Raw genomic sequence first — 26,181 nt, 5'->3', positions numbered from 1 at the left:
CCAGGGAACCCCCAGCCCGGGGTGCTGGACACACGGGGTGCCCAAGCAGCACTGGGGTAGAGGCTTTATTCAGAGCAGCAGTGACTCCCCCAGCAGCCCCCTCTGCGGGGGGCACTGTACCACTGGGTGCTGCCCCTGCCCACCCCCAGTCCTGGTAGGGTGCAGAGGGATCCAGGTAATGGCGAGGGGTCACATCCAGTTCATGGGTCAAGCCAGCCTGGCCCTGCTCTGCACCCATCTTCTCGTGTCCAACGTGGCCAAAAATCCCCAGGGAAGAGCTCAGGGGGAAGCAGGGGGGGTTCAGTCCTGTCCTGTGCAGCTCAGCTGGGGCACAACGTGCTGGGCTGCCACGTGTTGGGGTGCTGGGGCTTGGGGCTGCTGATTCCTCCAGAGCCTTCATGGTCCTGCTCCTTGACCTCCCCCAATCCCTGGGGTGGCTCCGGGTTCCTAATGAGCTGATTCCTGGCGTTGCTCCAGGTTTCTCGTGAGTCCAAACTGAAACTCTTCCGTTCCTCTCCCTTCCCAAGCAGAGCCTGGCCCTGCCTTGTCCCCCCTCCCCCCCATGCTCTGTCCCTGCACTTTGGGGTCCCCGAGTGCCCACAGCTTCTCTCTGCCCCATGGGAGTGGGGGTCACACATGCAGGGGAGGTCACCCTACCACAGGGACACTTTGTTGTCTGGTGGCAGAGGTGACCTGAGCCCCTCTGCTGCAGCACGGAGCCACTGGGGGCTCTGTTGGCTCAGATGGGAGTCCCACCAGGCAGCTGATGTCCCACCACGTTGGTGACAATGTCCCACTCCGTGCATGTGTCCCGTAAGTCCTTGGAGTCCTTTCCTGGCTTTTGGGCTTCCCCTTGGCTGGATGGTGTGGCCCCACGTGGCATCCCCGTGGGCAGCCACCCCCAGTGTTCGTCCCTCGCCGCGAGGGGAGGGAAGGACCTCGTGCCAGCTCCCCGTGCCAGGTCCCCCCCGGGCATTCAGCCACTGTCTGGTCGGAATAGCTGCTGCTCCAGGGGATGGTCTGGGTGGGAGCAGAGCAGGTGGGTCAGGAGGTGGCAGTCACAGGTCCAGCCGAAAGGCCCCGAAGTAGCTGGCGGCTGCGTCGTTGTAGTCGATGGCCAAGGAGGAGACGGAGACAAAGAGCTCATCCCCCACCTTCAGCTCAAACAGCCCCCCCTGGTACAGGGCGTGCAGCCCGTAGTCCGCCTCGGGGGCCCAGCACTTGGTGCCCACCCCTTTGAGGAGCAGGATGGGCTGGCTGTAGGACGTCTTCCAGTTGATGCACTGCACGAGCTGGGGGACGGAGGGGCGGGCGGCGGCGCTGGGGTAGCGGAAATAGATCTGGGAATAGACGTAATATTTCCCTGCGTGATTGACCCGCAGCCGCCCCTCCTGGTAGGTGATGTTCTGCAGGTGGGAGTGGATGGTGCTGGCTTCCCAGCGGGTCAGGGCATGGCGACAGGACTGAGAGAGGTTCCCAAAGCGCCTGGAGCTCCCTGGGGAGAAGGAAAGGTCACTGAGGGGGTCACGGGCACTGACCATGGGGTCACGGAAAGGGGGAGGGAGCTCTGGCTTTCCCTCCAGCCTGAAGGGGTGGAGAACGAGTGATTTGTTTAGGTTGGGAAAGACCTTCAAGATGATTGAGGCAAACCATGAACCCAGCACTGCCAAGGCCACCCCGACCCCATGTCCCTCAGCACATCTCCAGGGCTCTGAAACCCCTCCAGGGATGATGGGGAGCCCAGCCCTGCCCTGGGCAGCCCAGCTCCAACCTAAAATTTTTCCCCAGCTCCCCAGCTCCAATCAACCTCCCCTGGCACAACTTGAGGCCAAAAGTTCCTCTTGTCCCATCCCTTGTTCCTTGGGAGCAGAGCCTGACCCCCCCTGGCTCCAACCTCCTCTCAGGGGGTTGCAGAGAGCCAGAAGCTCTCCCCTCAGCCTCCTCTGCTCTAAGGTGCCCTTGCAGTGAAGCAGAGAAACATCTCCCCAGCTCCTCCCCTCCCTTGGGCCGAGATCTTTGCCCCGTTCCCAGCTCAGCAGCCCCACTCACCATCCTGGGCCAGGCTCTGGGGACGCAGGGTGAGGTGTGCCGAGGGCTTCCCGGCTGCTTTGGGCCGCGCCTGCCCCTCCGAGGCGTTGAAGGAGCTGCGCCGGGCTTCTGCCGGGAAAGGGACAGGGCTGCAGGGGACAGAGCAGCGGGGACACCCAGCCCAGGGCTGGGAACTGCCCCCCTGACCCGCCCAGGAGGAGGACGAGGTTCCGAGGGGACGGAAAGGTCTCGTCAATCATTGTCTAACGGCCCCGGGCCGTGCCCTGCAGCAAGCCCGACGCACGTGGCTGTCCCCAACCCTCCCCTGGGGACACAAACCCGGCGGGACCGTCCTGGAGTTTGCCCCGGGGAGGATCCGATCCCCCCCATCCCGCCGGCACCCCGGGCCGCACGCCCGGGGCACGTGGATGGTGGCTCTGTCTGTCCCCAGCGGGGAGGTGGCCGGCGCTCCCCGTGTTCCCCCCGGGACTCACCCTGCACCACGCTCCTGCCGATCACCTTCTCCGTCACCTGGGCACCAGAGGACAGGAAAATCCCCTCAGTTCAGGGCCAAACGGGTGCTCCCCCCACCCCAGTTCCTCTTGGCTCGCCCAAGTCCTTGAGACCCTGCCCCTCGTGTTGTCTCTGGGCTCCAGCACCTCTTCCCTCCCCTCCAAAACCATCCTCATGGTTGCCCTCTGCCACCCCTCCCGAGGGGAAACTGAGGCAGGGAGGCAGGCAGGACCTCTCCTGTCGTCTGTCCCATTGTCCCCCTGTCCCCACATGCTCACCGTGGCCACGTAGGCTTTGATGGTGTTGGCCAGCTTGAGGCAGGACTGGTTGGTGATGAGCTCCTCCAGGCTGGAGCCCTCCTGCTGCTGGTTGATCACCTGCAGACACCGCAGCTCCTCCGGGCTTGCTGGTGCTTGGGCTTTGAGCTGGAACAGAGACCCCCAGAGACCCCAGGGTCAGCAGGATAACCCCCCCGAGCTGCCCTGAGCCCCTGGGGGTGGTGTGGCCGCTGGGATGCAGACACCTCCGGGGATGGAGCTGGGTTAGGGTGGCTGGGAGGAGGCTGGGAGAAGCCCAAGCTCTGTCCAAAAAGAAACAAATCGATTTTTTTGTGGACTGGACAGGTTCAGTCTCACTGTGTCCTCCTCTCAACCCTGGCAGAAGTGGTTTTGATCATCCTGGCTCTGCGGGGAGCACAGCAGCCCCTTCCCCCACCTCCAGCAGCAGAGTGAGGAGCAGATGAGACACCAGAACCCTCCAAGCTGCAGAGCACCAGGTAATGAAAAAGAACCCAACCTTCACCTCTTCCTGCCCTGCCTGGGGGCACCGGGCTGCTCCAGCAGCACAGCCCAGCCTTGGCTCTGCTCGGAGCTGCAGCTGGGACGTGCCTGGGCAGCCGGGTCCAGGCTCTCCTCCCCTGCTTCCCTGCTGGGAACCTCAGGGGGTTCCTCACCCCTGCTGGCATCTGGGGTGGGCTGGGGTCCTGCCCTGCGGGGGGGGGGAGGGCTCTGCACAGTGAGCAGTCCCTTCCCCGGGGGTCCCAGGGCTGACCCAGCTGTGGCATGGCAGGGGGGGACAGGCTAGAGGATCTCAGCAGGCTGCTGGCTAGGGTGTGGGGAAACTGAGGCACGGATGGGATGGCTGCCCTGGAATTGGCGTGCTGAGAGCTGGGAATAAACACCCAGCACTTTGACCTTCTGCCTCTCAGCACCTGGGTTGTTCCCAGATCCCAGATCGGGACCCGGGAGCCCTTGGGCTTGGCCACACTGTGTGAGGGCAGAGAAAAAAGGGTTTGTGGGGCTTCTTTTGGCCACTTTTGCGCCAACCCCCTGTCCTGAACTTGCCGGGATCAGGGCACCCACGTGCCGTGTCCCTCTGGGTCCCAACAACCCCCCTGGTCATGCTAATTGCCTTAATTAAAGCTTGCTGGGACGGGTGCCACCAGCACACCCTCCCCTGCGGGGTAACCCCTCTGCCTGCCCCCGGCACCTTCTGCTGGGCCGGGTTTTAAATTAAGGAAAAAAGTGAAAGTTTTGCAGAAGTGGGGGCAGGGGCAGCACCCCCCAGGGAGGGGGAGGGGGCAGGCTGATGGGCCGAGGGGTTTTACACCCCCACACCCCCACCCCCAGGGGATGCTGAGCTCCCAGCTCAGGTCCCATGCCGGGCTCCAGGTAGCAGCTTCCCGAATTAGCTCCAAAAATCACTTTAAGTGTTTCCCCACCCCCCTTCAGCCCCTCCCCCTGCCCCCGTGTCACCCCCCCTCTTTCCAACCCCTTTCATGTCCATCCCTCACCGCGGGGATGCAAACAAAGCCCAGGACGAGCGCCGGAGGCTGCTCAGGGGCTGCTCCTCCAGCCAGGGCTGGGGGGACTTTTTTCCCTTTTTTCCCCCCTTTTCGTGTGGTTTTGTGCAACGCTCGGCGCTGTGGGACCCTTTTCCTGCTGTCCCACCCCCACCATCGGGGTCGATGGGGACCACCCGAACGTTCCCCTTCCCACAGCAGAGCCCTTTTCTGGGGAGGGGGATTTTCCCCCCCAGGACCCTCCGGTTGCTCGGGGCGGGGGGTGTGAGCAGGATCCCCCCAGTTTGGGAAGGGTTTGGCAGGGGTGAACCTGTGGGGAGGTGGGCGGGGGGGAGCTGGGTCCCAGCACGGGGTTTTCAGGTGATTAAGACGGAGCAAAGACTCAAGAGGTGCTGCTCGGGGCGGGGGGGTCCCCGCCAGGCCCCTTCCCATCGCTCCACGGGGGTCCCGGGGGTGGGACGGGAATGGCAGGGGCGAGGGAGGGGATGGAGGAGGAAGCGGGGGGTGCTGGGGCCCAGGTCAGCCCCTCGCCCCCCCGCAGAGCCCAGGACAAAGGCTCCTTCTCTCCACATCTGGCTGGGCGGAGCTGGCAGCGGTGTCCACCTCCCACCCCACATCTGGATCCGCTGTTCCCAGGGGACCCCCGGGCAGTGTCTTCCCCCCACGCCTCCACATCTGGATCCGCAGCTCCGGGTGGAGCTCGGGGCAGTGCCCCCCTGCCCTCTCCCCTCCACATCTGGATCGGATCTGGATCCCTCCCCTCATCCCCCGGCTCTCCCGGGGTTGCAGCCCCCTCCCCTCCCGCCGGTCCCCCCGCCCGGCATGGCTGGGGGGTGCTCTGAGGCCGAAGCCCCCGTCCCGCGGGCTCACCTTGGAGATGGCCATGGTGAAGTAAACGAAGAGTCCGGTGGTGGAGGCGATTTGTAGGGCCAGGATGGCCATGACGGCCACGCTGCTCCACAGCGGCCCGCACCGCCGCCCCCCCCGCGCCCCCCTGGCACCGACACCGGGCCCTTCCGCCAGCATCGGAGCCTCCGACCCGCCGCTATCGGAGCGCAGGTACTGCCCGGCGCTGGGCTGGTGAGGGGCCATGGCCCGGCCCCCCCCCCCGCCCCGTCCCCGGCTGCCGCTGCCCCGCGACCGCCGCGCTCCGACGGGAGGGACCGGGCGGGACCGGCGGGGCGGGAGGGAGCGGGGAGGGGGCGGGAGGGGGGCGGGAGGGGAGGTGGGGCCTCCCCGAAGCCACAGCCCATCGCGGGGGGCTGGGACTCCGGGACCCAAGGTGGCCCCAGGGGCTCAGGGGGTCCCCAGGGGGGGGGGTCCAGCGCGGTCCCAGTGTCAGGGGGTGGCCGCAGGTGTCCCCTGGGAGGGTGGGGGACAGGGGTGCATGTCCTCAGGGACCCCCGGTGTCCCCCACACGTGTCACGTGCAGCTCCCGGCAGCGAGAAGACCCCCGAACCCCCCCAACCCCGTGGTGCTGCCTGGGTGGAGAAAAAGGGGGTCTCAGGGCCGGGGGACGCGATGTGACACGGTTTTAGGTGATGGCCCACACGTCCCCGGGGGACACCGGGCCACCAGGGCTCTGCTGGGCCCCCCAAGAACCTCAGACGGGGAAAATTTTGGGGTCTGGTGTCTCCCGCAGGCTTTGCCGCGGCTGCTGCCCAGCGGTGAGAGCCCCCCCGTGCTGGCAGCAGGGCCGGCTGTGCCCTGTCCCCACAGGGCCATGGGAATGTCGAGTTGTTGGGCAAACAACCAGAGGTGCTGGAGAAGGGGCTGGGCCAGGTGAGCAGCCTGTGCCCTTCCCTGCTTTTCCCTCTGAAATGGAAGTGGGAACCTGCTGACCCCCCCGGCACTTGGGTCCTTCCCGAACCCCTCCCTCTGCCCCAAGGGTGGGCTGTGGGACAGGGGGGATGGCCCCGACCCCCCAACATCTCCAGCGCCCCCAGCCTGGTGCTGGGACAGTTTTGGATCGATAGTGACCCAGGGACTTGGCTGTGGGCTGGAGGACTTGGACCCAGGGGAGACCCGTGAGGGAGGTGCCTGCCCTGTGGCCACCCTGTCCCCAGGGGCCCTGCAGCTGTCCCCAGGCTGGGACACAGCCCAGTGCCACGGCCACAGCTGTTTGTAGGGACGTGCCACAGAGATGAGGCCACGGAGCTGCTCTCAGTTCACCTCCCCATGTGCCACGGGGGTCCCCACTCGTGCCGTGGGGGAGCTGCCAGCTTTGAGGGGCTCTCTCAGGTATTTCAGTGACATTTTGGTGCAGGGTTTGGCCCTCGAGGCTGGGTCTCACAGTGTGTGTCCCTACGGGGGGGACACAGGGGACACACACCCCAAGCTGTTCCCTTCTCCAGCCTCTCACACTTTTTTTTTTTTTCCCTTTGCTAAAGGACCTTTTTCCTCTTCACATCCCACCTCCAGGTACAGAGCTGGCTCCTCCAGAACCTTCTGGCCATCCCCTGGGCTCCATCCAGCCCCATGCCCTGCACACAGAGGTGCAGCTACTCACAGGTAACTCCTGATTGCAAGGGAAAGAGCAGCTCCATTCTCACTTGAGTGTCCCCAAGCCTGGTTCTGCCCTTGGGTGTGCAGAGGGCCAGGCCCCTGGGGCACCCCAAGCTGCTGAGGGGTGAGCAGCTCCTGATCTGCTTTTGAGAGCCCTGAATAATGCAGGCTCTGTCCAAGTGGCCTTAATCCCTGGGCTAATTACTCCCTGCACCCGTGTCCCCAGGGGGCTGAGCTGTCTGAGGGGAGAGGGTGGGGGGCAGCGTGAGTGTGGAGGAGGCTGGGGGCTTCCTTGGCATCTTCTGGGTGGCAAAAAAGTTTTTTCCTCACCCTCTGCTCTCAGGAAAGCAGCTCTGGTGCTGTTTGGGGGCAGTGGGTCCCCATCTCCTGGTGAGGGCAGGAGGAGCAGGGGGAAGGGGGTGGGACAGGGGCTGTGAGGAGGAGGAGGAGGAGGGGAGGAGGGATGCTGAAGGGCTGAGGAGGGGTTCATCAGCAGCCAAAGCCCTTCAGCCGGGGTTGCTCATTGTCTTGGTGGCCTCTCTCATCTCCACCACCCTTGGGTGTCCTGTGGGAAGGGGCTGCTGCTGACCTGTCCTGCAGGGACCTACTGGGGAGGGTGCTGCCCCTTCCACCTCCCTGCTGGCAGGGTGCTCCTCAGACAGGGGGATCTTACAGACAGAGATATCTGCCAAGCCCAGGGGTGTTTTTCCCCTCCCTCTGACAGCTCGGTGCATGACAGCTTGGGTGCCCAGCACCCAGCTCAGCACCCTCCCTGCCCAGGCAGGTAGCTGTGGCTCCAGGTGAGATATTTCCCTTGGCACTGGGCAGGGAGAGACGTGACTGCTCGTTTCCAGAAAATCCAAATGAAAATGAAACCTCCTGGTTGTCCTTCTTGTAAGAAAGGCTCAGGGATCCCCTGAGATGGGTGGAGGGGGAAGAGTGAGAACAGGCACAGGCAGAGAATACTTTCAAAACTTTGGTACCAGGAAGAAATTCTGCTTTTTAAAATTTTTTTGTTTGTTTGTTTGTTTTGGTTCTGTTTTTTTTTGTTTTGTTTTGGTTTTTTTTGTTTTTGTTTTTGTGTTGTTTTTTTTTTGTTTGTTTGTTTTGTTTTGTTTTGTTTTGTTTTTTGTTGTTGTTTGTTTGTTTGGGGGGTTTTTTTGGTGCTGGGGGGCAGGGGGGTGGTGTTGTAGGGACCCCCTCCCTGTGCAAGGGGCAGCATTTACCTGTCCAAGCCAGGAGAGGGGCCAGAGGTGGCCAAGTTTCTGGTGGAGACACGTGCAGTCTGGGGCCTGGGTGCAGGAGCAGGATGGGTGCTGCCAGCCCGGGCTGTGGCTGGGGTGAGGACACATGGCAGGAGCAGGGAGCAGCCTGGAGCTACAAAAATCGGTGGCTTGGGGCTGCTCGGGGTGCCCTGGGGACAGGTTTACAGAGCAGCCAAGCCCGGGAGGGAGGGCAGGAGCAGCGCTGGGGCTGTGCAGAGAAAACTGGGTGGGAGCCAGGTGAAAAAAAAGCTGTCTGGCTGAGGAGTTGTTTTTCACTGCTAATGCTTCCTGGCCTGTGCACCAGGGTCAGCTGAGCCTGGGAATTGGTTTCCTCAGCACTCGTAGGAGCAGAAGGTGCTGCTGGGGTTCTGCTGGGGCTGTGCTGGCAGCAAGGGGAGGGGGAACCCGGGCAGCAGCACCTGCCTGGGGCTCCAGAATGTCGTGGGGGTTTCCTACTCCTTCCTTGCACAGGATGCATTCTGGCTTCAGGCAGGGGGTGGGATCTGCACGTTATCCTCTTGTTATCCTCAGTTTTACGGGATCGATGGGAGCAGCCTCCGCTTGTTCCTCCAGGACTGCTGCCTCCTGGAGCAGAGCTCCAGTGCTAGGGATCAACATCCCGGGGCTCAGAATCCTGGGGTTCAGCATCCCGGGGCTCAGCATCTCGGGGCTCAGCATCCCGGGGTTCAGCATCCCAGGACTCAGCATCCCGGGGCTCAGCATCCCAGGGCTCAGCATCCCGAGGTTCAGCATCCCGGGGTTCAGCATCCCGAGGTTCAGCATCCCGGGGTTCAGCATTCCGGGGTTCAGCATCCCAGGACTCAGCATCCCGGGGCTCAGCATCCCAGGGTTCAGCATCCCAGGGCTCAGCATCCCGGGGCTCAGCATCCCGGGGTTCAGCATCCCAGGGCTCAGCATCCCGAGGTTCAGCATCCCGGGGCTCAGCATCCCGGGGTTCAGCATCGAAGGGCTCAGCATCCCGGGGTTCAGCATCCCAGGGCTCAGCATCCCAGGGATGCTCCTTCAGTGCAGGCTGATGGTTTCTGAGGTGTTGGCTGCATGGTGCTGGGTCAGGAAGCAGCAGGGTCCCATCCTCCCCTGCCGTGGGAGGTGAAATTACTGCATACCACTCAGGATGGCTTCTGTTCACCTTCCTGGAATGCTCTCACAAACATTTGTCTTTAGGTTTGAACTGGCCAATTCCTCTCTGAGATTTATTTTTTTTGACAGGGGGAACCTCTTCCCCCTGCCAGGGTGCTCCCCAGGCTGGGTGGGGAGGGCAGCACTTCCAGCCCAGGCACAGGAGCAGCTCACCCCCCATGGCCCTGGCTTGTGGCAGGGATGTGCCAGCAGGACAAGGACAGGGTGACCCCAGCAGACATGACTCAGCACCCAGACAGTGTGACTCAGCACCCAAAAACCCTCTGACAGCTGTGAAGTACTGATGGCAGTGACTGGTGCTGCAGTAACTGGGCACCCAGTTTCTCCCTGGGATGGACGGTCCCAACCTGCCTGAGCCCACCACCACTGAACCAGCAGAAAATGCCCCAAAACCCTGCACAGTCCCAATAACCCATTTACACGGAGACTTGGGTTCACAGCCTCCTCTTTTCCCCTGAACTCCCCAGTTTGTGCCAGGCCCTCAGCTAGAGACCTTCAGCTCCATCTCCAGGAGCTCCCAGGCCCCTGCCCAGGCAGCCACAGCCACTCTGGCAGGGACAGATGAGGACCCGGGTCCCTCTGCTGTGATCCTGGGAGCCTGGAGGACCCTGCAGATGCTGCTGGGGAGGGATGGGCTTCAGAGAAGCCGTGGCCGGGGCTGACTCAGAGCTTCCCACCGCAGCTTTCCTGCTGGCTCAGGGCTTTTCCATGCCCTCCTCCCTGCCCAGCACTATCCAGCTCCTTGTGAGGATGCTGAGACGCAGCCAGAGGCCCCTTCCCCTCCTGGGGGCAGCTCTTGGGGTGAGCCTGTGCTTGCTGCCTGGCTCTGTCTGGGTACAAACACTCTTTTGGGGTGAACTTGGCTCAGCTTGGGCTGAGTCTGGCCTGGGTGGGCACGGGGGGGTCCTGGCTGAGCAGCGAGGTGCCTCCTGTGGGCCAGAGGGATGGGGGCTGCTTGGGCTCAGGTTCTCCTCTCCCACAGCTCGGTTGGGCCCCAGGATCCATCCCAGAGCTGCTCCTGACACCCCCGGGCTGGGACACGGCTGCTCCTGGGGGGTAAAAGGGATCTGAGGGTTGCTCTGACTCACGTCCTGCGTGTTGCAACCTCCTGGCAAAGCAGAGCACCAGAAAGAAAACAAGAAAAAAAAAAAAAAAAGAGGAAGGAGGAGAGAGGAGAGTCAGAGCCCATCCAGCCCCCGGGGGGCTCAGCCGTGCCTCCTGTCCCTGCTCCTGTCCCCAGCAGGCGCTGAGCCTGGGGACAGACCCCGTGCTGGCTGTCCCCATGTCACCGGGGGGACACAAAGGGCCCGGTTCTTCCCGCGGCTCCTCCTCTGCCCTGGGTTCCCTCCGCTCGGCTCCTCCGCTCTCCTCCTCGCTCCGCCGAGCGTTCGCTCCCTCTAGTGGGACCGCGGCCTCCTGCGCACACTCCTGCCCGAGCTCCGTGACTTCTTCTCGGGAAATCCCTGCCCTGGCCACCCCTCTTCTCCCCCAGGCTGCCACTGGTCCCAGCCTGGTCCCCACAGAGGGAGCAGAGCATCCTCCAAGAGACAACCCCAGAGCCTGGGTCTCAGCAGGGGTTGGGTTGGGGTTTGGTGGCTCTGCTGCCGGGGCAGGGACACAGCTCAGCCTCTGGTGGGACAAAGAGCTCCGGGAGGTGACCCTGAGCACCCCCCAGCCTGTCACTGGAGGCTTCTTCCTCCAGCACAGCAGTGTCCTGCAGCCTGGGATGGTGTCCCCAGCCCTGGTGGGGTTGAGATGATGGTGTGGCTGAAGCTGCCATGGTGGTGACTGGACCTGCCCCCAGCAGAAGGTTTTCCTTCCCTGGGGACCCTCAAACCACTTTGGTGAGGAAAAGGAGAGGAAGAAGTACGAGAAGAAAGGAGGGGGAGGAGGAAGGAGAAATAGATAAGAAGAAAAGGAGAGAGAAAGGAGAGTAAGATGAGAGGAGGAGGAATAGATGAGAAGAAGAGGAAAAGGAGAGAAAAAGAAAAAAAAGCGGAAAAGAAGAAAAGGAGAGGAAAAGGAGAGAAGGAGTAGAGAAGGAGTATGAGAGAAGACAGAGGAGAGGAGACCAGAGGCAGAGGAGGAGGAGAGAAGCGGGGCCAGGCTGGGTCGGGGGACCAGAAACCGATGCCTTCCCCCCCGCTGGGACCAGCCCTGCCCCCCCCCCCCGGGGCTGCAGCCGTCTGGGGGTGTGGGCAGCCCGGGGGGGCCCCGTGCCCCTCTGCCAAGGTCACTCTGAGCGACAGCGGCAGCAGCCGGGATGGGGGGTTGGGGAGGGAGGTGCCGGCGCTCCCGTTCCTCCTCCCGCCCTTTTCCGCCCCCCCCGCCCGGTGGGATCCTCCCGGTAGCTCCCGGCGGAGCTGCCTCCGCTCCGGCCCCGCAGATGCTGCGCGTCCTCTTCCTCTTCCTCCTCCTCCTCCTCGCCTCCCCCGGCAGCTCGGCAGCCGGCCCCGCCATCACAGGCAAGTGTCTGCCCCGGGGGGGGGGCTAGGGGGTACACCACCCCCCCTAGAGCTGGGGAACACCCCCCCGGGCTCTGTTCTCCCGCGTCCGCCCCCACGGGGGTGGTGGGTCCGGTTGCGGGGGTGTCCGTGGGTGTCCCCCCTCGGGGCGTTTCGGGATTATTTTTTTTTGTCTCTCATTTGTGAAGCTGCAGCGGGGTGGGGGCTGCACCCATCCCGAGCTTCAGGAAGGCAGGAGAGTTTTCCTGGCTCCCTCTGTTATATTTATTTATTTATTTATTTAAGCGTGAAAAGCCAAGCCCAGGCTTGCGGGCTCCTGAGCCGCTTCTCTTCCCGGCCATGAAGGTTTCCAGAGACGGTCGGGAAGGGGCTGGCAGGGATGTCCCGTCCCTTGGCACATTTTCTTGGCAGAGCTCCGGCGGGAAAGGGCTGGGATGGCTCCTGGAGCTCCTTCACCCCGGGATTTGGGCTCCTGGGTGGGAGGAAAAGGGCTTTTTTTTTTTTTTTTTTTTTGGGAGCAGCTCTACCCCCACCCAGCTCCGAGCTGCGGGTACCCGAGCCACCAAGAAGTTTTTCAGGTGACAGATACAAAATCACCTCATACGTGACCATCCTTCTACTTTTCCACGTCGCTCATCACAGCCAGGAATAATTCCTGAAGTCCCCAGCTCTGTTCTTTGCAAAGGGGCTGAGCCCGGGGCGGTCCCTCCGCCCCAGGGATGGTCCCCGCAGCCTCCTCCCGGGTGGGTGAGGTTCCATCTCAGCATCTCTCCCGTCTCGTTTCTCCTTCCCAGCCCGCACCCTGTCCCCCTGCTACTCCGCAGACCTCCGCCCGGCACAGGGGGGGTTGGTCTCGGCCCCGGGCTGCACCGTGCTGCTGGTGCCCCCCCCGCTGCAGACCGCCCAGGTGGTTCTCTGGGAATACCGGAGCGGCCCGGAGGAAGGAACCATCCTCACTCACGCTGTCGATGGCCCCACCAACACCTCCCGCCCCTACCAGAACCGCACCCTCTTCAACCAGACGGATTTCTCGCTGCGGCTGCTGCTGGCGCGGGGGGACGGGCGGCTCTACCGCTTCAGGACCGAGGCTGAGGCCACGGGCTGGTTCCAGCTGCGTGTTGTGGGTGAGTGCCGGGGTGACAAAGCCTCTGCCGCAGCCTGGGCGTCCCCCCGAAGGAGGGGCTGGCGTGCAGGTTGGAGCACTCGGTCCCTCCCGTCTCTCCCAGAGCCCCTCTCCCAGCCAGAAATCCTGGGCAACTCCTCGGTGAAGGCGGGAGGCAGCACCCAGCTGGTTTGCAACGCGGTGGAAGGGCAGGCGGACTCGTACTGGTGGAAGAAGAACGGGGAGGTGCTGCTGGGCAGTGAGCACATCCAGTTTGTGGGCAACAGCACCCTGAGCATCGCCGGTGCCTCCATCAACGACAGCGGGCACTACGCCTGCGTGGTGAGCAACCAGGTCAGCCAGAACGAGACCTCCTTCCTGCTCCACGTCCAGAGTAAGTGGGGGTCCCTCCCTAGAGAATCCCAGAATATGGCTGAGGTGGAAGGGACCCATAGAGTCCAACCTCTGTCCCTGGGCAGACCCCCCAGGGTCACACCATGGCACCACCCAAATGCTGCTTGAATTGGGGCAGGTTTGGTGCTGGGACTGCTTCTCTGGGAGCTGCTTCTGCTGCTCACTGCCCTCTGGGTAAAAAACCTTTTCCTGATGTCTCACCTGAACCTCCCCGAGCCCTGCTTTTGGTCACAGGAGTGAAGAAATCAGCACCTGCCCCAACTCCTCCCCTCCTGAGGAAGCCGTGGGCTGCAATGAGGTCACCCCTCAGCCTCCTCCAAGCTGAACAACCCCAAGGGCCTCAGCTGCTCCTCAGAAACCTTCCAGACCCTTTCCCATCCTTCTTGATGCCCAGGGGAAGAAACAGGGCAGATGCTCCCCCCAAGCCCCCCCCAATTATCCTCTTGCCTCAGTGTGCTGTCCCACGTGTGGGTGCCCAGGGGTTTGCTGGACGGGTTCAACTCTGCAGGGACTGGGTCGGTTCTGTTGCAGATGCTGCCAACGTGGTGCTGCCCATGATCCTGGCCTGTGTGGCCCTGGGCTCCCTGGCTGGTGAGTGCTGGTGGCCCTTGGGCTTCTTTGGCTGGTGAGGAGGGGATGGGTGTGAGGTGGGGGCACATGCCAGCTGGGTGGCCACTGCCATCACGTCCCCAGTCTGAGGAGGTGATGTTGCCCCCCTGGTGCCAGGCGTGGGAGGGAAGCTTGTCATCAAAATGCCTCCTGCTTATAATGCTTAAATTTCCTTTTCTGGGTCACTCCCCTCTCAAAGGGCCCTGGGGGATGCCACACATCCCTCCTGGGCTGGGAGCACTGAGCCCCCTCCACTCTGCTATCATTTTCTGCCCATGGAAGGGAAATGTGTATCCTTACTCAGTGGTTTTGCTTTTCCTCCTTTTTTTGGGGGAGCTGGAGAGCATTTTTTTCCCCAGCCCATCCCCAGTCTCCGGCAAAGCAGAGACTTTAATTCTCAGCTTGCCAACTGCAAACGTGGAGCAGGGGGGGGAACAAAAAAACCCAAAGAGAAACGCTCAAGTCTGGACCTGAGGAGAGGACCTGGCAGTTTCAAATAGAAGTGGGAGGTTCTCCCTGGGGGATTTGTGTGTGTGTGTGTGTTTTGCTATTGCACAAAGTTTTCAGGTTTTTCCTGTGAAAAGCCTCAGGGCTCTGGGTGGGTGTGGGCAAAGCTCACGCCCCCCCTCTGCTCCTGCCCTGACATCCCCTGGGACCTGCTCACCTGCAGCTGGGGACACATGGGGTGGCCTGGGGAGGGGCTAGGGGTGGCTTCCTCCAGAGCCCACCCCCCAGCAGGGCCCAGGGTCCCTGGCTGAGCATGGGCACCCTTGGTCTGGGCACCATCTCCAGGGTGTTTAATGCTCTGTGTCCCCTCCCCAGGTGTTAATGCTCTGTGTCCCCTCCCCAGGTGTTAATGCTCTGTGTCCCTTCCCCAAGTGTTCATGTTCTGTGTCCCCTCTCCAGGTGTTCATGTTCTGTGTCCCCTCCCCAGGTGTTAATGCTCTGTGTCCCCTCCCCAGGTGTTTAATGCTCTGTGTCCCCTCCCCAGGTGTTTAATGCTCTGTGTCCCCTCCCCAGGTGTCTTTGTCTGGTGCAGGGGAAGGGACCGCCCGTGTCACAACCCCTGCAGGTGAGATCCCAGGCAGAACCTCGGTGTTCCTGCTGCTCCATCATCCAGGTTCTCCCTCTGTGCTGGCCATGAGATGTTTTCTGAAGCCACCTGTGGTGGGTGGTGGCCCTGTCCCCCTTCCTCTCCTTCCACAGCTCCCATTGGGCTTCTTTTTGGGAGAGCAGAATTGGAGGGGAGACTCCCAGCTTCTCCAAAGCTCCTCTGTGGCTCAGGAGGGGTTCCAGGAGTGCTTCCCAAGAAGGGCACAACCCAGGCTCTGAAACATCCTCCTTAGTGGGTGGCTTGGGTTTTGTTTGGCTTTTAACTCTCCAAAGGGCTCTGGAGGCTTCTGGGAAGTGAGGGATCCTTGAAATCTTCCCAGAGCTTGTTTGCTCTACGTGACCACAAAAAACGAGGGCTTGTTAATTGGAGCTTCCTGGAGGGTGAGGAGAAGGATGCCAACCCCCTAAGGATGGAAACCCCATCCCACATTGCAGTAAGACAGCTCTGGGTTGCCTTGTGCAGCCAGAGAACCCCTCCCAGGGGGAGCCTGGCTGAAGGTAGCTCCTGAAATTTGGAGTAGAGCCCAAGTCCAGCCCTGCCCCCACCAGCATGGGACATCCTGGAGCTGCACAGGGAGGATCCGCACCCAGGAGGTGGCTTGGATGGGGACCTCTCCCTCTCCCTCTCCCTCTCCCTCTCCCTCTCCCTCTCCCTCTCCCTCTCCCTCTCCCTCTCCCTCTCCCTCTCCCTCTCCCTCTCCCTCTCCCTCTCCCTCTCCCTCTCCCTCTCCCTCTCCCTCTCCTCTCTTCTCCTTGCAGATAGAGATTTTGGGGTCCTCACTGCTGTCCCCAGTGCTGCTGCTGGTGCTGGGTGCTGCCCCAGCCTCTTCTGGGCTCACCTTGGAATTGCTCGAGCTGCTGGACTCCAGGATATTTGTTTGGAAAGCACCAGGTTGGGCAGTTGGGTGCTGCCCTGCCCTTCCCCAGGGGAAGGTGGGCATGGCTGTGCCTGCCTGGCTGGGCTGGGAGGAGCCCGTGGGCCTTCTTGGCTGCTGCTCTTGGGCTGGGGGTGTTTTTCCCTCCTGTAGCTGAGGGTTCTGAGCCTGGAGGCACAAATGGCCCCTTCACCCTGCACAGAACTGGATGCTGGACCTGTGCCTCCTGCCCCTCAGGTTGGGCTCTTTGCACCCATCTTTCCTTCTGATGGGCACAAGCCCAGGTCCAGCACCCCCCCTGAGCCACCCCCAGCACCCTGCAGGGACTCTGGCTACGAGGTGGGGACTTCTGGTGGCCTGGGGACCTCCTTGCTCTGCCCCGTGGGGTAGAGCTGTACAGGGTGCTGGGTTTGTGGCTGGGCTCTTGCCTCTAGGTCTGCTCTCCCTTTTCCTTGGAGAATGGAATGGGAGCAGCTCCAGCCCCGTCCCGTGGTGCCTCCTGAGCTGGCTTCAACCTCAAGAACTGTGGGGGAGGGGCCTGGGGGCTTGTCCATGGGGGATGCTCCATCCTGAGGGGTGGGAGAGGTCCCGAGGGGCTGGCAGGGAAGGGGCAGCACCCACCTGGGGAGCTCCCGTTGCAATTAAATAAAAATCAGAGCAGTTTGGGTGGAGACAGCTGGATTTCAGCCGCGGGGTTAAGCTGGTTGCCAGGTCCCTCAGGCACTTGCAGGTGTAAAAACCCAGAAAAACCCCACAAAGAAGAAAAACCCCAACACATGCTGGAGATGTTTTTTGGGTTGGTTTTTTTTTTTTTCGATGTCTGATGCTGCTAATAAATGCGAGTTTGTATCTCAGGGGTTTCCGTGGTGGCCTTCAGGGGGGGCAGTGACCCGGAGGGACATGGATGCTCGCCGGGAACCATACCGACCCGCGGGGGATGGAGACCAAACCTGGCTGCGTTTTGGGTGGAAAAGGAGGGATTTTTACAGCAGAGCGCCGGGAGGAGGCGGCAGAGCCCGCTGCGGGGAGGAGATGGGACCCGAAGTCTCGGCTTCTACTTTGCTCCAAATTTTCGGGTTGTTTTTTTTTTAGCTTCCCGTGTTTCTCTGTCCCCCCAGCTGGAGCAGCCCCCCCACCCCCACCCGGGCTGCTCTTCACCTTCGTGGGTTGATTTTCCCCTTATCCAGCTGATAAGTGTCATGTTGGGTTGTGTGGTCATCAGGGGGCCCCAGGGGCTCTCCCAGGTCCTGGGTACCCGAGTGGGAGAGAAAGGAGATGGGTAAGGGCTGGAGGAGCACCAAGCATGGGGGTGACACCCAAACCTTCCTGGGCTGGGGGGTTCATCAGCTCCCCAGCACCCATCAGTGGCAGGAGGACCTTCTGCTGGACACAACACCCAAAAAACCCCCCCAAAACCACAGGGACTGGGTCCTTTGGTGGCACCAGAGCCAGCGGGGGCTCCTCAGCATCCCTGAGCAAAGTCCCACTGCTGGGAGGGGGGACACAGGTTGTCACAGCCCCAGGACAAGTGTCCCCCAGCACATGGGGCTGCTCTGCTGCTCCCCAACATCCCAGGTCCTCACAGCACCCCCAGGGATCAGACCCCCTCCCATGGGACCTGGGAGGTGGCACCTGCCCCCAGCAGTGTCCCCAACACCCCCAGTCTGAGGACAAAGCCCAGGTGTCCTGCAGGGAGATGCCTCCCTCTTATCAGGAATTACTTGTTGGGAAGTAAATATTCACCCTGGAGCCTTTGGAGGGGGAGCAGTGAATGGGGGGAGTCACGGAGGTGGCCACCATGTGTGTGCCCTGGGCAACCCCTGGGCTTCCTGGGCCTCCTTGACCTCTGTTCCTGGGACCTGGGAAAAAAGGAAAGGCCACAGAACTCTTGGGTTCCCACCCAAACCCAGCAGTTCAGGATGGAGCCCATTTCATGGGGGGAAAAACATCCAAAGGGGCTGTGGCAGGGAGGGCACATGTCCCAAAGGAAACTCAGTCCAAGGGCAAGGAAAACCTCGGGAAAGAGGACACTCAGCCACTTGCTGTGGGCTGCCCAGGGAGGCTCTGGAGTCTCCATCCTTATCAGCACTCAAAAGCCACCATCTCCCCTCAGCAGGGCTCCTCGAGCTGCCAGATTCAATATTATGCTTATTTTATTTATTTTTTTTTAAACCCTAATGGATTTACAGTCTCTGCAAACAGCAGCAAATCAGGGAGTTCCTGCTGCCAGGGTGACAGGGGAGGGGGACACAGGGCTGGGTGCTGTGCAAACAGGGCCCATGCTCCCCAGCAAAGCTCATTTCCAGCCTTTATCAGGAGAAAATTCCATTTGTGAATGGCAGCAACTGCTGAGCTGCTTCTGCTTGTGTCCCCTTGGCTGGCCAGGAGGATTCCCCTCTGCAGAGCTGCTGAGGTCACATTTGCAGGAATATCTGGGGGGGCACTGGAAAAAAAAAAAAAGACTTATAAAACCCATAGAAATGGGTGAATTCTGAGCTCTGAGCTCAAATGTGGTCCCAGGCCAGCAGTGGTACAGCAGTGAGCTGTACCTCGAGGTGAAGCTATACCTGAAGTAGCCAACCACCCCCCCAACTTTTTTTTTTTTTTTTTTTTTTTTTTTTTTTTTTTTTTAATGCCTCCATCGTTTTGAGCTCCTGCTGCTCCTCCCAAGAAGAAATTCCAGCTCCTGGGAAGGTGATGGGATTCTCCCCCCCCATTTTCTGTTGTTTCTCTCTGCAGAAAAGGGGGAGAACGGAGTCTGTGTGTGTGTGTGTGTGTGTGTGTGTGTGTGTGTGTGTGTTTGTGTGTGTGTGTGTGTGTTTTAGCTGCAGATGTTCAGGCAGGAAAAACCCCAGAAATAAATAAAGTGACCATGGCTCCATCTTTCTGCTGGTGACACAAGGAGCACTCATCAGCTCTGTGTTACAGCATCCCCACCCAGGCTGGAGGGGACAGGCAACACCCAGACCTGTGGAGTCAGTGGGAAACAGCCTGAAACCCCCTTAAATCCCCCCCAAAAAACCCAAGAGCACACCCTGAAATCATCTGCACCTGGGAGCAAGGAGAGGGGAGGGTGGGGGCCTTGGGTCACCCACAAACGTAGGGGAAAAAGAAAAAAAAAAGATAAAATGAACATGAAAGAGCCTCTTGCACCTGCTCCTAATGGCATTGCTCTGTGTTAGAGGCTGGGTTTAAAGTGAGGAAACCCCTTCATTTGGCCTCCCCTGGCTCCAGGTTTAAAAAACCCCAAAGAAACCCCAAGGCAGAGCGAGCTCCTGGCACTGGTGTTTATTGCAGAGCCCCCAACCCACCCGGGCTGGGAGGAAGCTGGAGGTGACTCAGCCAAATCAGGACCATCCCGACTGCTACTGGGGGTCAGCTGCATCCCTGCTGCTGGGCTGGGACATTTCCAGGGCCCTGGAAAAAAGAGGAGGTTGGGGGCCTTCCCCATGCCCACCCCCCAATGAGCCCCCACTGAACGGGTTCCTCTCCATCTCAGGAGGGGCTGGGATGGGGCAGAGAGAAACTGATGGAGCCCCTGAGGTTGTGGTGCCTCAGGATGGGGGAAATCATGGAATTGTGGAATGGGTTGGGATGGGAGGGACCCTAAAGCCCCCCCAGTCCCATTCCCCTGCCATGGGCAGGGACCCCTCCCCCAGCCCCATCCAAGCTGGAGCCTCCAGCACTGCCAGGGCTGGGGCAGCCACAGCTCCTGGGGGGAAGCAGGAGGAGACAGGGCTGCCAGGATGCCTTAGAGGGAGGGGAATCTGTGGGGAGGGTTGGGCAGGCTGGAGGGGACCCCCCCACCCCACCCCCTGAGCCCTGGGTGACATCAGGAGCTTGGTGGCCTCTTTCTCTGGGGCTTGGAAGAAAAGCACAGGGTGGTTCCCAGGGCCACTCTGCCCTTCAGGACAGGCTGAGGCCACGGAAAAGGAGAGGCAGGATCTACCTGTCAGCCCAGGTGGTGTCACACTCCCCCAGCCTCCTCTGCCTGCTGTGATCTGCGGGGGACAAGGAGGGGGGAGAGAGGCTCTGAGTTCAGCCAGGGGGGGCTGTACAGGGGGAATGGGGCTTGCAGGGAGCAGAAGTGGGGATGGGGATGGGTGGGGGCTTCCAAGGAATCCACAAAAGATGGGGAGGGGTTGGGACAGAGGGACACCAGCTGGCTGGGGGGGATGGAGGAGACTCACAGCAGAGGAAGATGGTGAGGAGAGGGAGAGCTGCCACGGCTGCTGTGCTGACTGTGAGGGTGGTGACAGCCACCAGCCCCCTGCACCCTTCTTCTGGGGGGCACCAAACAGCATCCCGAGCGGTGGGAGAGGAAGGAGCAGAGCAGAGTGCCACCACGGGGAGGAAAAATCCAAAATAAAGGTGGGGGATGTCAGGTGGGATGAAAACAAGTTTTGGTTTTGCAAAGATTTCACCTCCCCCAGAGCCCCTGGGGGTTCCCTCTCACCGTGGCGCTGGTGGATGCTCTTGATGAGGAAGCTGGATGTCAGCACCACCAGAACCACCCCGGCTGGGGCTGCATAGCCCATGGTGCTCTGGGCTGGACGAGGGAGAGGTGACAAAAGGGACAGAGTCAAGGGATGGCAGAGACCTTTGGGTTGGAGAAGACCTTTAAGGTCAGCAGGTGCCACCGTGAGGCTCAGGGGGCTCAGCCGGGGCTCTGCCCTCAGCCACGGCCTGAGTTGGCACCAAAGGAGAAGAGAAACTTCTCATCTCGGGGTTAGGGATGAGATCTGGGGCACAAAAACCACCCCGGGAGGAGCAGTTTTCCCTCTCTCACCAGTTTTGCTTTTCAGTTGGGTGAACACGGCGGGGCGGAAGGTGACAGCCACGGTGACCAGGAGGTTGATCACGATGGCATAGGTGAGGGCAATCTCGGGCAGGATGATGGCAACAGAAGGGCCTGGGAGGAAAGAGGACGAGGCAGAGCCCCAGTTCCTGCCTTTTTCTGCCACTCTCACCATTTCATGTCCCTCTTTCCTGTCCCTTTCCCACCCTCTCCCCACTCCCAGCCCCTTCCCCCCACCCTTCCCAGCTCTCCTGCTGCAGGGCAGGGGCTCAGGGGAGAGGGGAATGAAGGAATTATTGGGGTGGGTGGGTGGGTGCTCCCTGTGGTGGCCCCATGGCTAGCTGACCTCATCAAGAAGTTTTGGCTGGAAAAGTCCAACCCTCAAACCCAACCCTTCAGCCCGTGCCGGGTGGGGAAGCCACGGGGGGCTCTGGCTGGGTCCATCCTCACATGTGGGCTGTGCCCCCCCCTCCACAGACCCCCTGGAGACCCTTCCATCTCCCAGCATCTCCCCAGCCCACAGGGTTCACGCAGCCCCAGCCCAGGGGGGAAGGAGTTGGGGGGTCCTGCCCCAGCCCAGCAGCCCCCTCCTTACCTTCCTCCTGCATCCAGAGCAGCCCCGCAGCCCCCGCCAGCCCCGAGGAGAGGGACACCAGCCCACAGGTGTAGGCACTGAGCCACCGCCACAGCTCCCCCCCTGGGACACCCAGAGCAAGGGGGGGTCACCCCGGGGACCCCTCCCATGGCACACCCCAGCCTGTCCCTGTCCCTGTCCCTGTCCCTGTCCCTGTCCCTGTCCCTGTCCCTGTCCCTGTCCCTGTCCCTGTCCCTCCCCTGGTCAAAGGGCTCTGTGCCCCCCCGGGTCAGCGGGTGGCAACAAACCCAAAGGAAATGGGGGCTGCTCAGCAGTGCCAGGGTTTGTCCCAGCCTGAAACCTGAGGACAGTTGGGTTTTGCTGTTCAGATTTGCCCAAGGGAACCTTCCCCACTCTGGCAGGGATCTGCCAGAGGAGGTGAAGATGTAGAAATGGTTGGAAAGGGAATTATCATGGAATCCCAGACTGGTCTGGGTGGGAAGGGACCTTAAAGCCCACCAAGTGCCACCCCTGCCATGGGCAGGGACCCCTCCCACAGCCCAGGGTGCTCCAAGCCCCATCCAGCCTGGGGGCTCCAACACTGCCAGGGATGGGGCAGCCACAGCTCCACCTGGGCCAGGAGCTCAGCACCCTCATCCCAAAGGATTTCCTCCCAGGATCTCCTCTCCACCTCCCCTCCTGCAGCTGTAAACCCTTCCCCAGTTTGCTGGCACCCAGCTGGTCCCACAGCAGTGCTCCTCACCCCCCCCCAAGCTGAGGGACAGGGGGGCTGAGCTGTCCCCCCCTGCAGACTCACTGATCCTCAGCTTTGCAGACTGGCAGACAGGAAAAACCAAGCCCCACACCGAGATGGCAGCGATGACCACGGCGACCACTGCCACCCTCAGAGCATCCTGCAGGCGGGGGGAGAGACCTGGGGGACACAAACCCCGAGGGAGCCAGGGCTCAGGCCCCCAGCTGCTCCCCACAGAGCTCTGCTGAGCCGGGGGGCTCCTCCCCCCCTGGACAGGCAGAGTTTCTTTGCCTGCTGGTGGCCAAAGCTGTGCTTCCAGGCTGTGACCCATGGGATGGCCAAGCTGGGATCTGGGCTGCCCAGGGGCTTCCCAGCCACCCCCCCCTGCCCGGGTCCTGCTCAGCATCACCATGGTCAAGGGACATCCCTGGGGGATCCCCCTCCAAGAGGGAAGAGCCAACCCCAGCCAAGGACAGTGTCTGGGTGGGATCAGAGGGTGGGGATTGCCCTGAACACCCCACAACTTCGGGGTGAGCAGAGCCTGGGGATGGAGCCACCCGGGGACCCCCAGGGAAGGGCAGAGCAGGCAGAGGGGAGGAGGGGGAAGCCCAGCAGTGCTCACCTGCAATGGTGACATTCAGGGAGGTCTCCTGCCAGCTGACCCTGTTGCTGGCGTTGCAGGAGTAGGAGCCACAGTCTGACCTCTGCACTGCCCTCAGGTAGAGGATGCTGAGGCTGTGGGAGAGGTGGGAGGCTCTGCCCGGGGGCACGGGGTGCCCATCTTTCTTCCAGGAGATGGTGTCCACTTTGCCTTCTGCCACCCTGCAGAGCACCTGACCAGCAGCCTGGGCCACCAGGGCACTGGTCCAGAGCTGAGGGCGAGACACAGGCTCTGGAGAAGGGACAGAAACATCATCCCTGAGCCACTGCTCCTTCCCAGCTTTGGGCTTTTGGGTTTTTTTTTTCTTCCCCGAGCTGAGCTGTCGTTGTCTCATTGTGTGGACAAAGGCAGAGCCTTGAGGAGCACATCAGGGCATGAGAACATCCAGAGGAATGAGGTGAAGATCCCCCTGGGACTTGTGTGGGGTGGGAAGGAGCCAGGGCTGTGGTGGCACCATGGAGGAGAAGGCCAGAGGCAATGATGGGCTGGGCAGAGCAGGCTGGAGGAGACATTTCTGGGGTGTTTGGAGCCAGAGCTCTCATCTCTGCTGCAGATTGCCCAGAGCCCATCAGCCTGGGCGAGGGGGGGGCTTGTTCTGACCCCCCAGCCCACCCCCCGGGGCTTTTCTGCCGGGTCCCCTTGCAAAAGGGGCCAGGGGGGAGCTCCACAGCATCCCACCCCTCTCCATCCCACACAGAGAGGAGCAAAGCAGGGAGGGTTTTGTCTCTGCTGGCTGGGGATGCCAGGAGGACTTTGCCTCCCAGCCCTGGGTCACAGCCAGGCAACCTGCAAGGTCCCCCTGGGCAGAGCACCTGCCCTGGGACAGGCTGGGAGCCTCTTCCCAGTCTCCTGGGTGATGGCTCCATGCTTGGCAGGTTCAGATGAGCTCAGGATTGGCTCATCAGGCTCAAACCCCTTCTCCAAACCCCTTTATCTGTCCCATGCTCCACACCCAGGGGAACGAGGCCCCTGCTCTCCTTGCACCCATCACTCCCTCCCCTGCCCACTGCTCACTGAGGACTTCCAGCAAGATCTCCAGGCTCTCCTTGACGTTGATGGTCACTTTGTAGACGCCACTGTCACTTTCCTGGACATCCTCCAGCAGGAGAGACCCGTTGGTGGGATGGAAAAGGGCTCTTCCCTTGTAGGGTTCCTGGATGGTGGGGCTGGGTGAGCCCCTGGAGTGCTGCAGGATGGGCTGGGACCTGGACCCGTTGAGGAATTCCCAGCAGGTGGAGTCGATGTGTGTGACATTGCCCAGCCCGGGCAGCAGCACCCGGGAGCCCACGGCCGTGGCTTTGCTCTCCAGGGCTCCCACCACTCCTGCAAACATCTGCAGAGGCAGCAGCAGCCCTGGATGGCAGGGGAAGGATGGGAAGAGGAGCTGGAGCAAAGCGCCGAGACTTCTGCTCAGGGTCCTCTCGTCCTGGCCAAAGCTGCAAGGCCAGGATGGGGACGGCTGGCAGCCACCCAGCCTGTCCCCAGCCTGTCCCCAGCCTGTCCCCAGCCTGTCCCCAGCCTGTCCCCAGCCACTGCCACCGCAGCCGCGCTTCCCGACAGGACAACAACATCATTAACATCAACATCATTAACAGCGTGAACATCATTAACATCATCACCATCATCATTTCCAGCTCCCGGGGCCCTGGGGGGATGCTGGGCAGGCAGGCTGGGGGGGTCTGGATGCTCCCCCCGGGCGGGCTCTGCTCCCTGCCCCTCCCAGCAGATGTTTGCTGCTGCCTTAGCAAAACAGCCTGAAAATTCTCCCTCAAGCTCTCACCATCGATTTTCCTTCCCAGTTTTGCTTTTGGGAAAGAAGAGGGGTGCAGCAGTCCAGGTCAATCCGATTATTCCCATGCCCTGCTCTCACCAAACACCCCTCGGGGTTTTATTTCTGTGCCCCCCCCCCCCCCCCTCCTGTAAAGAAACAACCTCACAGCTCTGAAAATCCCCCCCTCGCCCCCTGTCCCCGGGAGAAGACTCTTTGCTCAGCACAGGGTGCCACGGGCAGAAGGTGAGGGCAAACACTGCAGAGCTCAGCACCCCCCCATTTGCCATTTATTGCCATTTATTAATTTTCTATTGTCATTTAGTTATTTTATATTCTATTTTAGGTGCTCGCTCTGAAACATCTCTGCCCATCGGTGCTTCGAGGTGTAGATGAGCACCGTGGTGAGATTTTCTGACACGAGCGTAGCCAAGATAAACTTTGTGTCGTGACAGGGATCAGCCCCAGTACAAACCACTCTGCAGGAGATTTGTAGCCCGGGCAGGGTGCTGGGAGCAGCAGCTGAACGCAGACACTTTTCCCTTGCAGGTCCAACATTTTGCCCCACCTAAAAACTCCGATTTCCGCAGAGCCCATGGCAAAGACCCCCAGGCCCCCCCCACCCCCCAGCCCCGGGGGGATTTACCTGCCAGGAGCACCCAGCCGCTCCCCAGCAGCTCCCAGGGCCGGCACAGCAGCATCTGCCGAGATAATAAATAAATAATAAAAAAAAGAGCTCAGCAATCCCTCCGCTTCTCCAACAGCCCCGGAAAGCTGCGAGGAGAAGAAAAGCGGCGGGGGCGGTACCGAGCGGGCAGCTCCGTGGGGACCGGCTCGTCTGTCGGGTCCGGATTCCCGGGGCTCCGGGATGCTCTCAGGCCCCGCTTTATCCTGGTGATTTCCCTCCGCTTCTTCCTCGCTGGCTCTGCTGAGGACCCTTCCCCCCTGGGACCCTCCCCGGGGCACGAATCGCTGCCCCAGCCCCGCCGAACCCTGGGGAGGGATCTGTCCGTCTGTCTGTCCCTGTGTCCGTCTGTCTGTCTGTCCCTGTGTCCGTCTGTCTGTCCCTATGTCTGTCCGTCCGTCCGTCCGTCTGTCTGTCTGTCCATCTATCTGTCTGTCCCTATGTCAGTCCGTCCGTCTGTCTCCAGCCCAGGAGAGGAGCCCAGCTCCCATCTTTTATCTCCCGCCTGGTTCTGCCCAGCATGTTCCATCCGGTTCTGACCCACTTCTCCCACTGCAAGGGGCTTTCTCCTCCTCCCAGGCAGGTGTGGGCTGGGACCAGCCCTGTCCCCAAGCAAGGGGACATCAGGCAGAGGGACGGAGCCTGGGACCTGGGTTTGATGCTCTGGGCTGGAGAGCAGAGGGCTGAGGGGGAGGGGGGGGGGGGGGAAAGCTCCCAGCCTGGGCCACATCCAACCCCCCCCTCCCCAGCCCTTTTCCCACCCCTCAACCCTTCCTCTCTCTGTCTCCTTCCAAATAAATACACCTGCACTCACCTCCCACCCCCCTGCCCCTCACTTTGCTCTACCCACCCCCAAATTTATCATCCCCAACACCCCCCAGCTCTGCCTGCTCTTTCCGAGCTGGTTTCACAAATTTTTGCCACTTTGTCTTGGCAAACCTGCTCCCCACAAGCTCCTTGGGTTTTTTTTTGGTTGGTTGGTTTTTTGTTGGTTTTTTTGTTTGTTTGGGGTTTTTTTTGTTTGTTTGGTTGGGTTTTTTTTGCATTAAAAGAAGGGGCAGCTCTTGCTCAGGCTCTGCCTCTCTCAGGG

At 61.3% G+C, this 26,181-nt stretch overlaps 3 protein-coding genes across 5 annotated transcripts; 1 reads left to right on the top strand and 2 right to left on the bottom strand.

Annotated features, from left to right (window-relative positions):
- Positions 1-49: 49 nt before the first annotated feature.
- On the bottom strand, positions 50-5,527 carry LOC139802545 (tumor necrosis factor ligand superfamily member 10-like). 2 transcript variants are annotated; one of them, XM_071757783.1, is made up of 5 exons: positions 5,213-5,527; positions 2,820-2,966; positions 2,523-2,559; positions 2,050-2,230; positions 50-1,495 (listed from the first exon to the last, which is right to left on the bottom strand). In XM_071757783.1, the coding sequence occupies exons 1-5, from the start codon at positions 5,432-5,434 to the stop codon at positions 1,162-1,164; spliced, it is 921 nt and encodes a 306-aa protein (XP_071613884.1). In that variant the 5' UTR covers positions 5,435-5,527; the 3' UTR covers positions 50-1,161. The 2 variants fall into 2 exon arrangements, with proteins under 2 accessions (XP_071613884.1, XP_071613883.1); XM_071757782.1 differs by having other exon boundaries at positions 2,050-2,157; positions 5,213-5,525.
- Positions 5,528-11,345: 5,818 nt separating this feature from the next.
- On the top strand, positions 11,346-16,700 carry LOC139802544 (hemicentin-1-like). 2 transcript variants are annotated; one of them, XR_011728687.1, is made up of 6 exons: positions 11,346-11,738; positions 12,533-12,862; positions 12,965-13,194; positions 13,786-13,845; positions 14,884-14,935; positions 15,736-16,700. XR_011728687.1 is itself a non-coding variant. In XM_071757781.1 (6 exons), the coding sequence occupies exons 1-6, from the start codon at positions 11,660-11,662 to the stop codon at positions 15,737-15,739; spliced, it is 795 nt and encodes a 264-aa protein (XP_071613882.1). In that variant the 5' UTR covers positions 11,579-11,659; the 3' UTR covers positions 15,740-16,700. The 2 variants fall into 2 exon arrangements, 1 of the variants encoding a protein (XP_071613882.1); XM_071757781.1 differs by having other exon boundaries at positions 11,579-11,738; positions 12,965-13,234.
- A 2,427-nt stretch (positions 16,701-19,127) lies between these two features.
- LOC139802523 (contactin-5-like) lies at positions 19,128-25,205 on the bottom strand. Its single transcript, XM_071757740.1, has 10 exons — positions 25,053-25,205; positions 23,653-23,991; positions 22,600-22,869; positions 22,041-22,157; positions 21,245-21,346; positions 20,641-20,763; positions 20,308-20,400; positions 20,042-20,134; positions 19,801-19,852; positions 19,128-19,268 (listed from the first exon to the last, which is right to left on the bottom strand). The coding sequence occupies exons 1-10, from the start codon at positions 25,105-25,107 to the stop codon at positions 19,217-19,219; spliced, it is 1,296 nt and encodes a 431-aa protein (XP_071613841.1). The 5' UTR covers positions 25,108-25,205; the 3' UTR covers positions 19,128-19,216.
- Between the last annotated feature and the right edge of the window lie 976 nt (positions 25,206-26,181).

The sequence above is a fragment of the Heliangelus exortis genome, chromosome 14 (assembly GCF_036169615.1).
Source record: "Heliangelus exortis chromosome 14, bHelExo1.hap1, whole genome shotgun sequence".
NCBI classification, from domain to species: domain Eukaryota; kingdom Metazoa; phylum Chordata; class Aves; order Apodiformes; family Trochilidae; genus Heliangelus; species Heliangelus exortis.
The sequence above is the reverse complement of the archived record's forward strand: the minus strand, read 5'-3'. Positions and strand labels throughout refer to the sequence as shown.

Excerpts from the sequence above, each read along its gene's own strand:
- LOC139802545 (XM_071757782.1), bottom strand. The coding sequence starts at position 5,434 with ATGGCCCCTCACCAGCCCAGCGCCGGGCAGTACCTGCGCTCCGATAGC. Across the intron at positions 2,967-5,212 it reads TCACCATGGCCATCTCCAAG|CTCAAAGCCCAAGCACCAGC; the intron begins GTGAGCCCGCGG and ends TCTCTGTTCCAG. Across the intron at positions 1,496-2,049 it reads CCAGAGCCTGGCCCAGGATG|GGAGCTCCAGGCGCTTTGGG; the intron begins GTGAGTGGGGCT and ends CCTTCTCCCCAG.
- LOC139802544 (XM_071757781.1), top strand. The coding sequence starts at position 11,660 with ATGCTGCGCGTCCTCTTCCTCTTCCTCCTCCTCCTCCTCGCCTCCCCC. Across the intron at positions 13,235-13,785 it reads CTTCCTGCTCCACGTCCAGA|ATGCTGCCAACGTGGTGCTG; the intron begins GTAAGTGGGGGT and ends GTTCTGTTGCAG. Across the intron at positions 13,846-14,883 it reads GGCCCTGGGCTCCCTGGCTG|GTGTCTTTGTCTGGTGCAGG; the intron begins GTGAGTGCTGGT and ends TCCCCTCCCCAG.
- LOC139802523 (XM_071757740.1), bottom strand. The coding sequence starts at position 25,107 with ATGCTGCTGTGCCGGCCCTGGGAGCTGCTGGGGAGCGGCTGGGTGCTC. Across the intron at positions 23,992-25,052 it reads CGGCTGGGTGCTCCTGGCAG|GGCTGCTGCTGCCTCTGCAG; the intron begins GTAAATCCCCCC and ends CCTGCCATCCAG. Across the intron at positions 19,853-20,041 it reads CCTCACCATCTTCCTCTGCT|ATCACAGCAGGCAGAGGAGG; the intron begins GTGAGTCTCCTC and ends TGTCCCCCGCAG.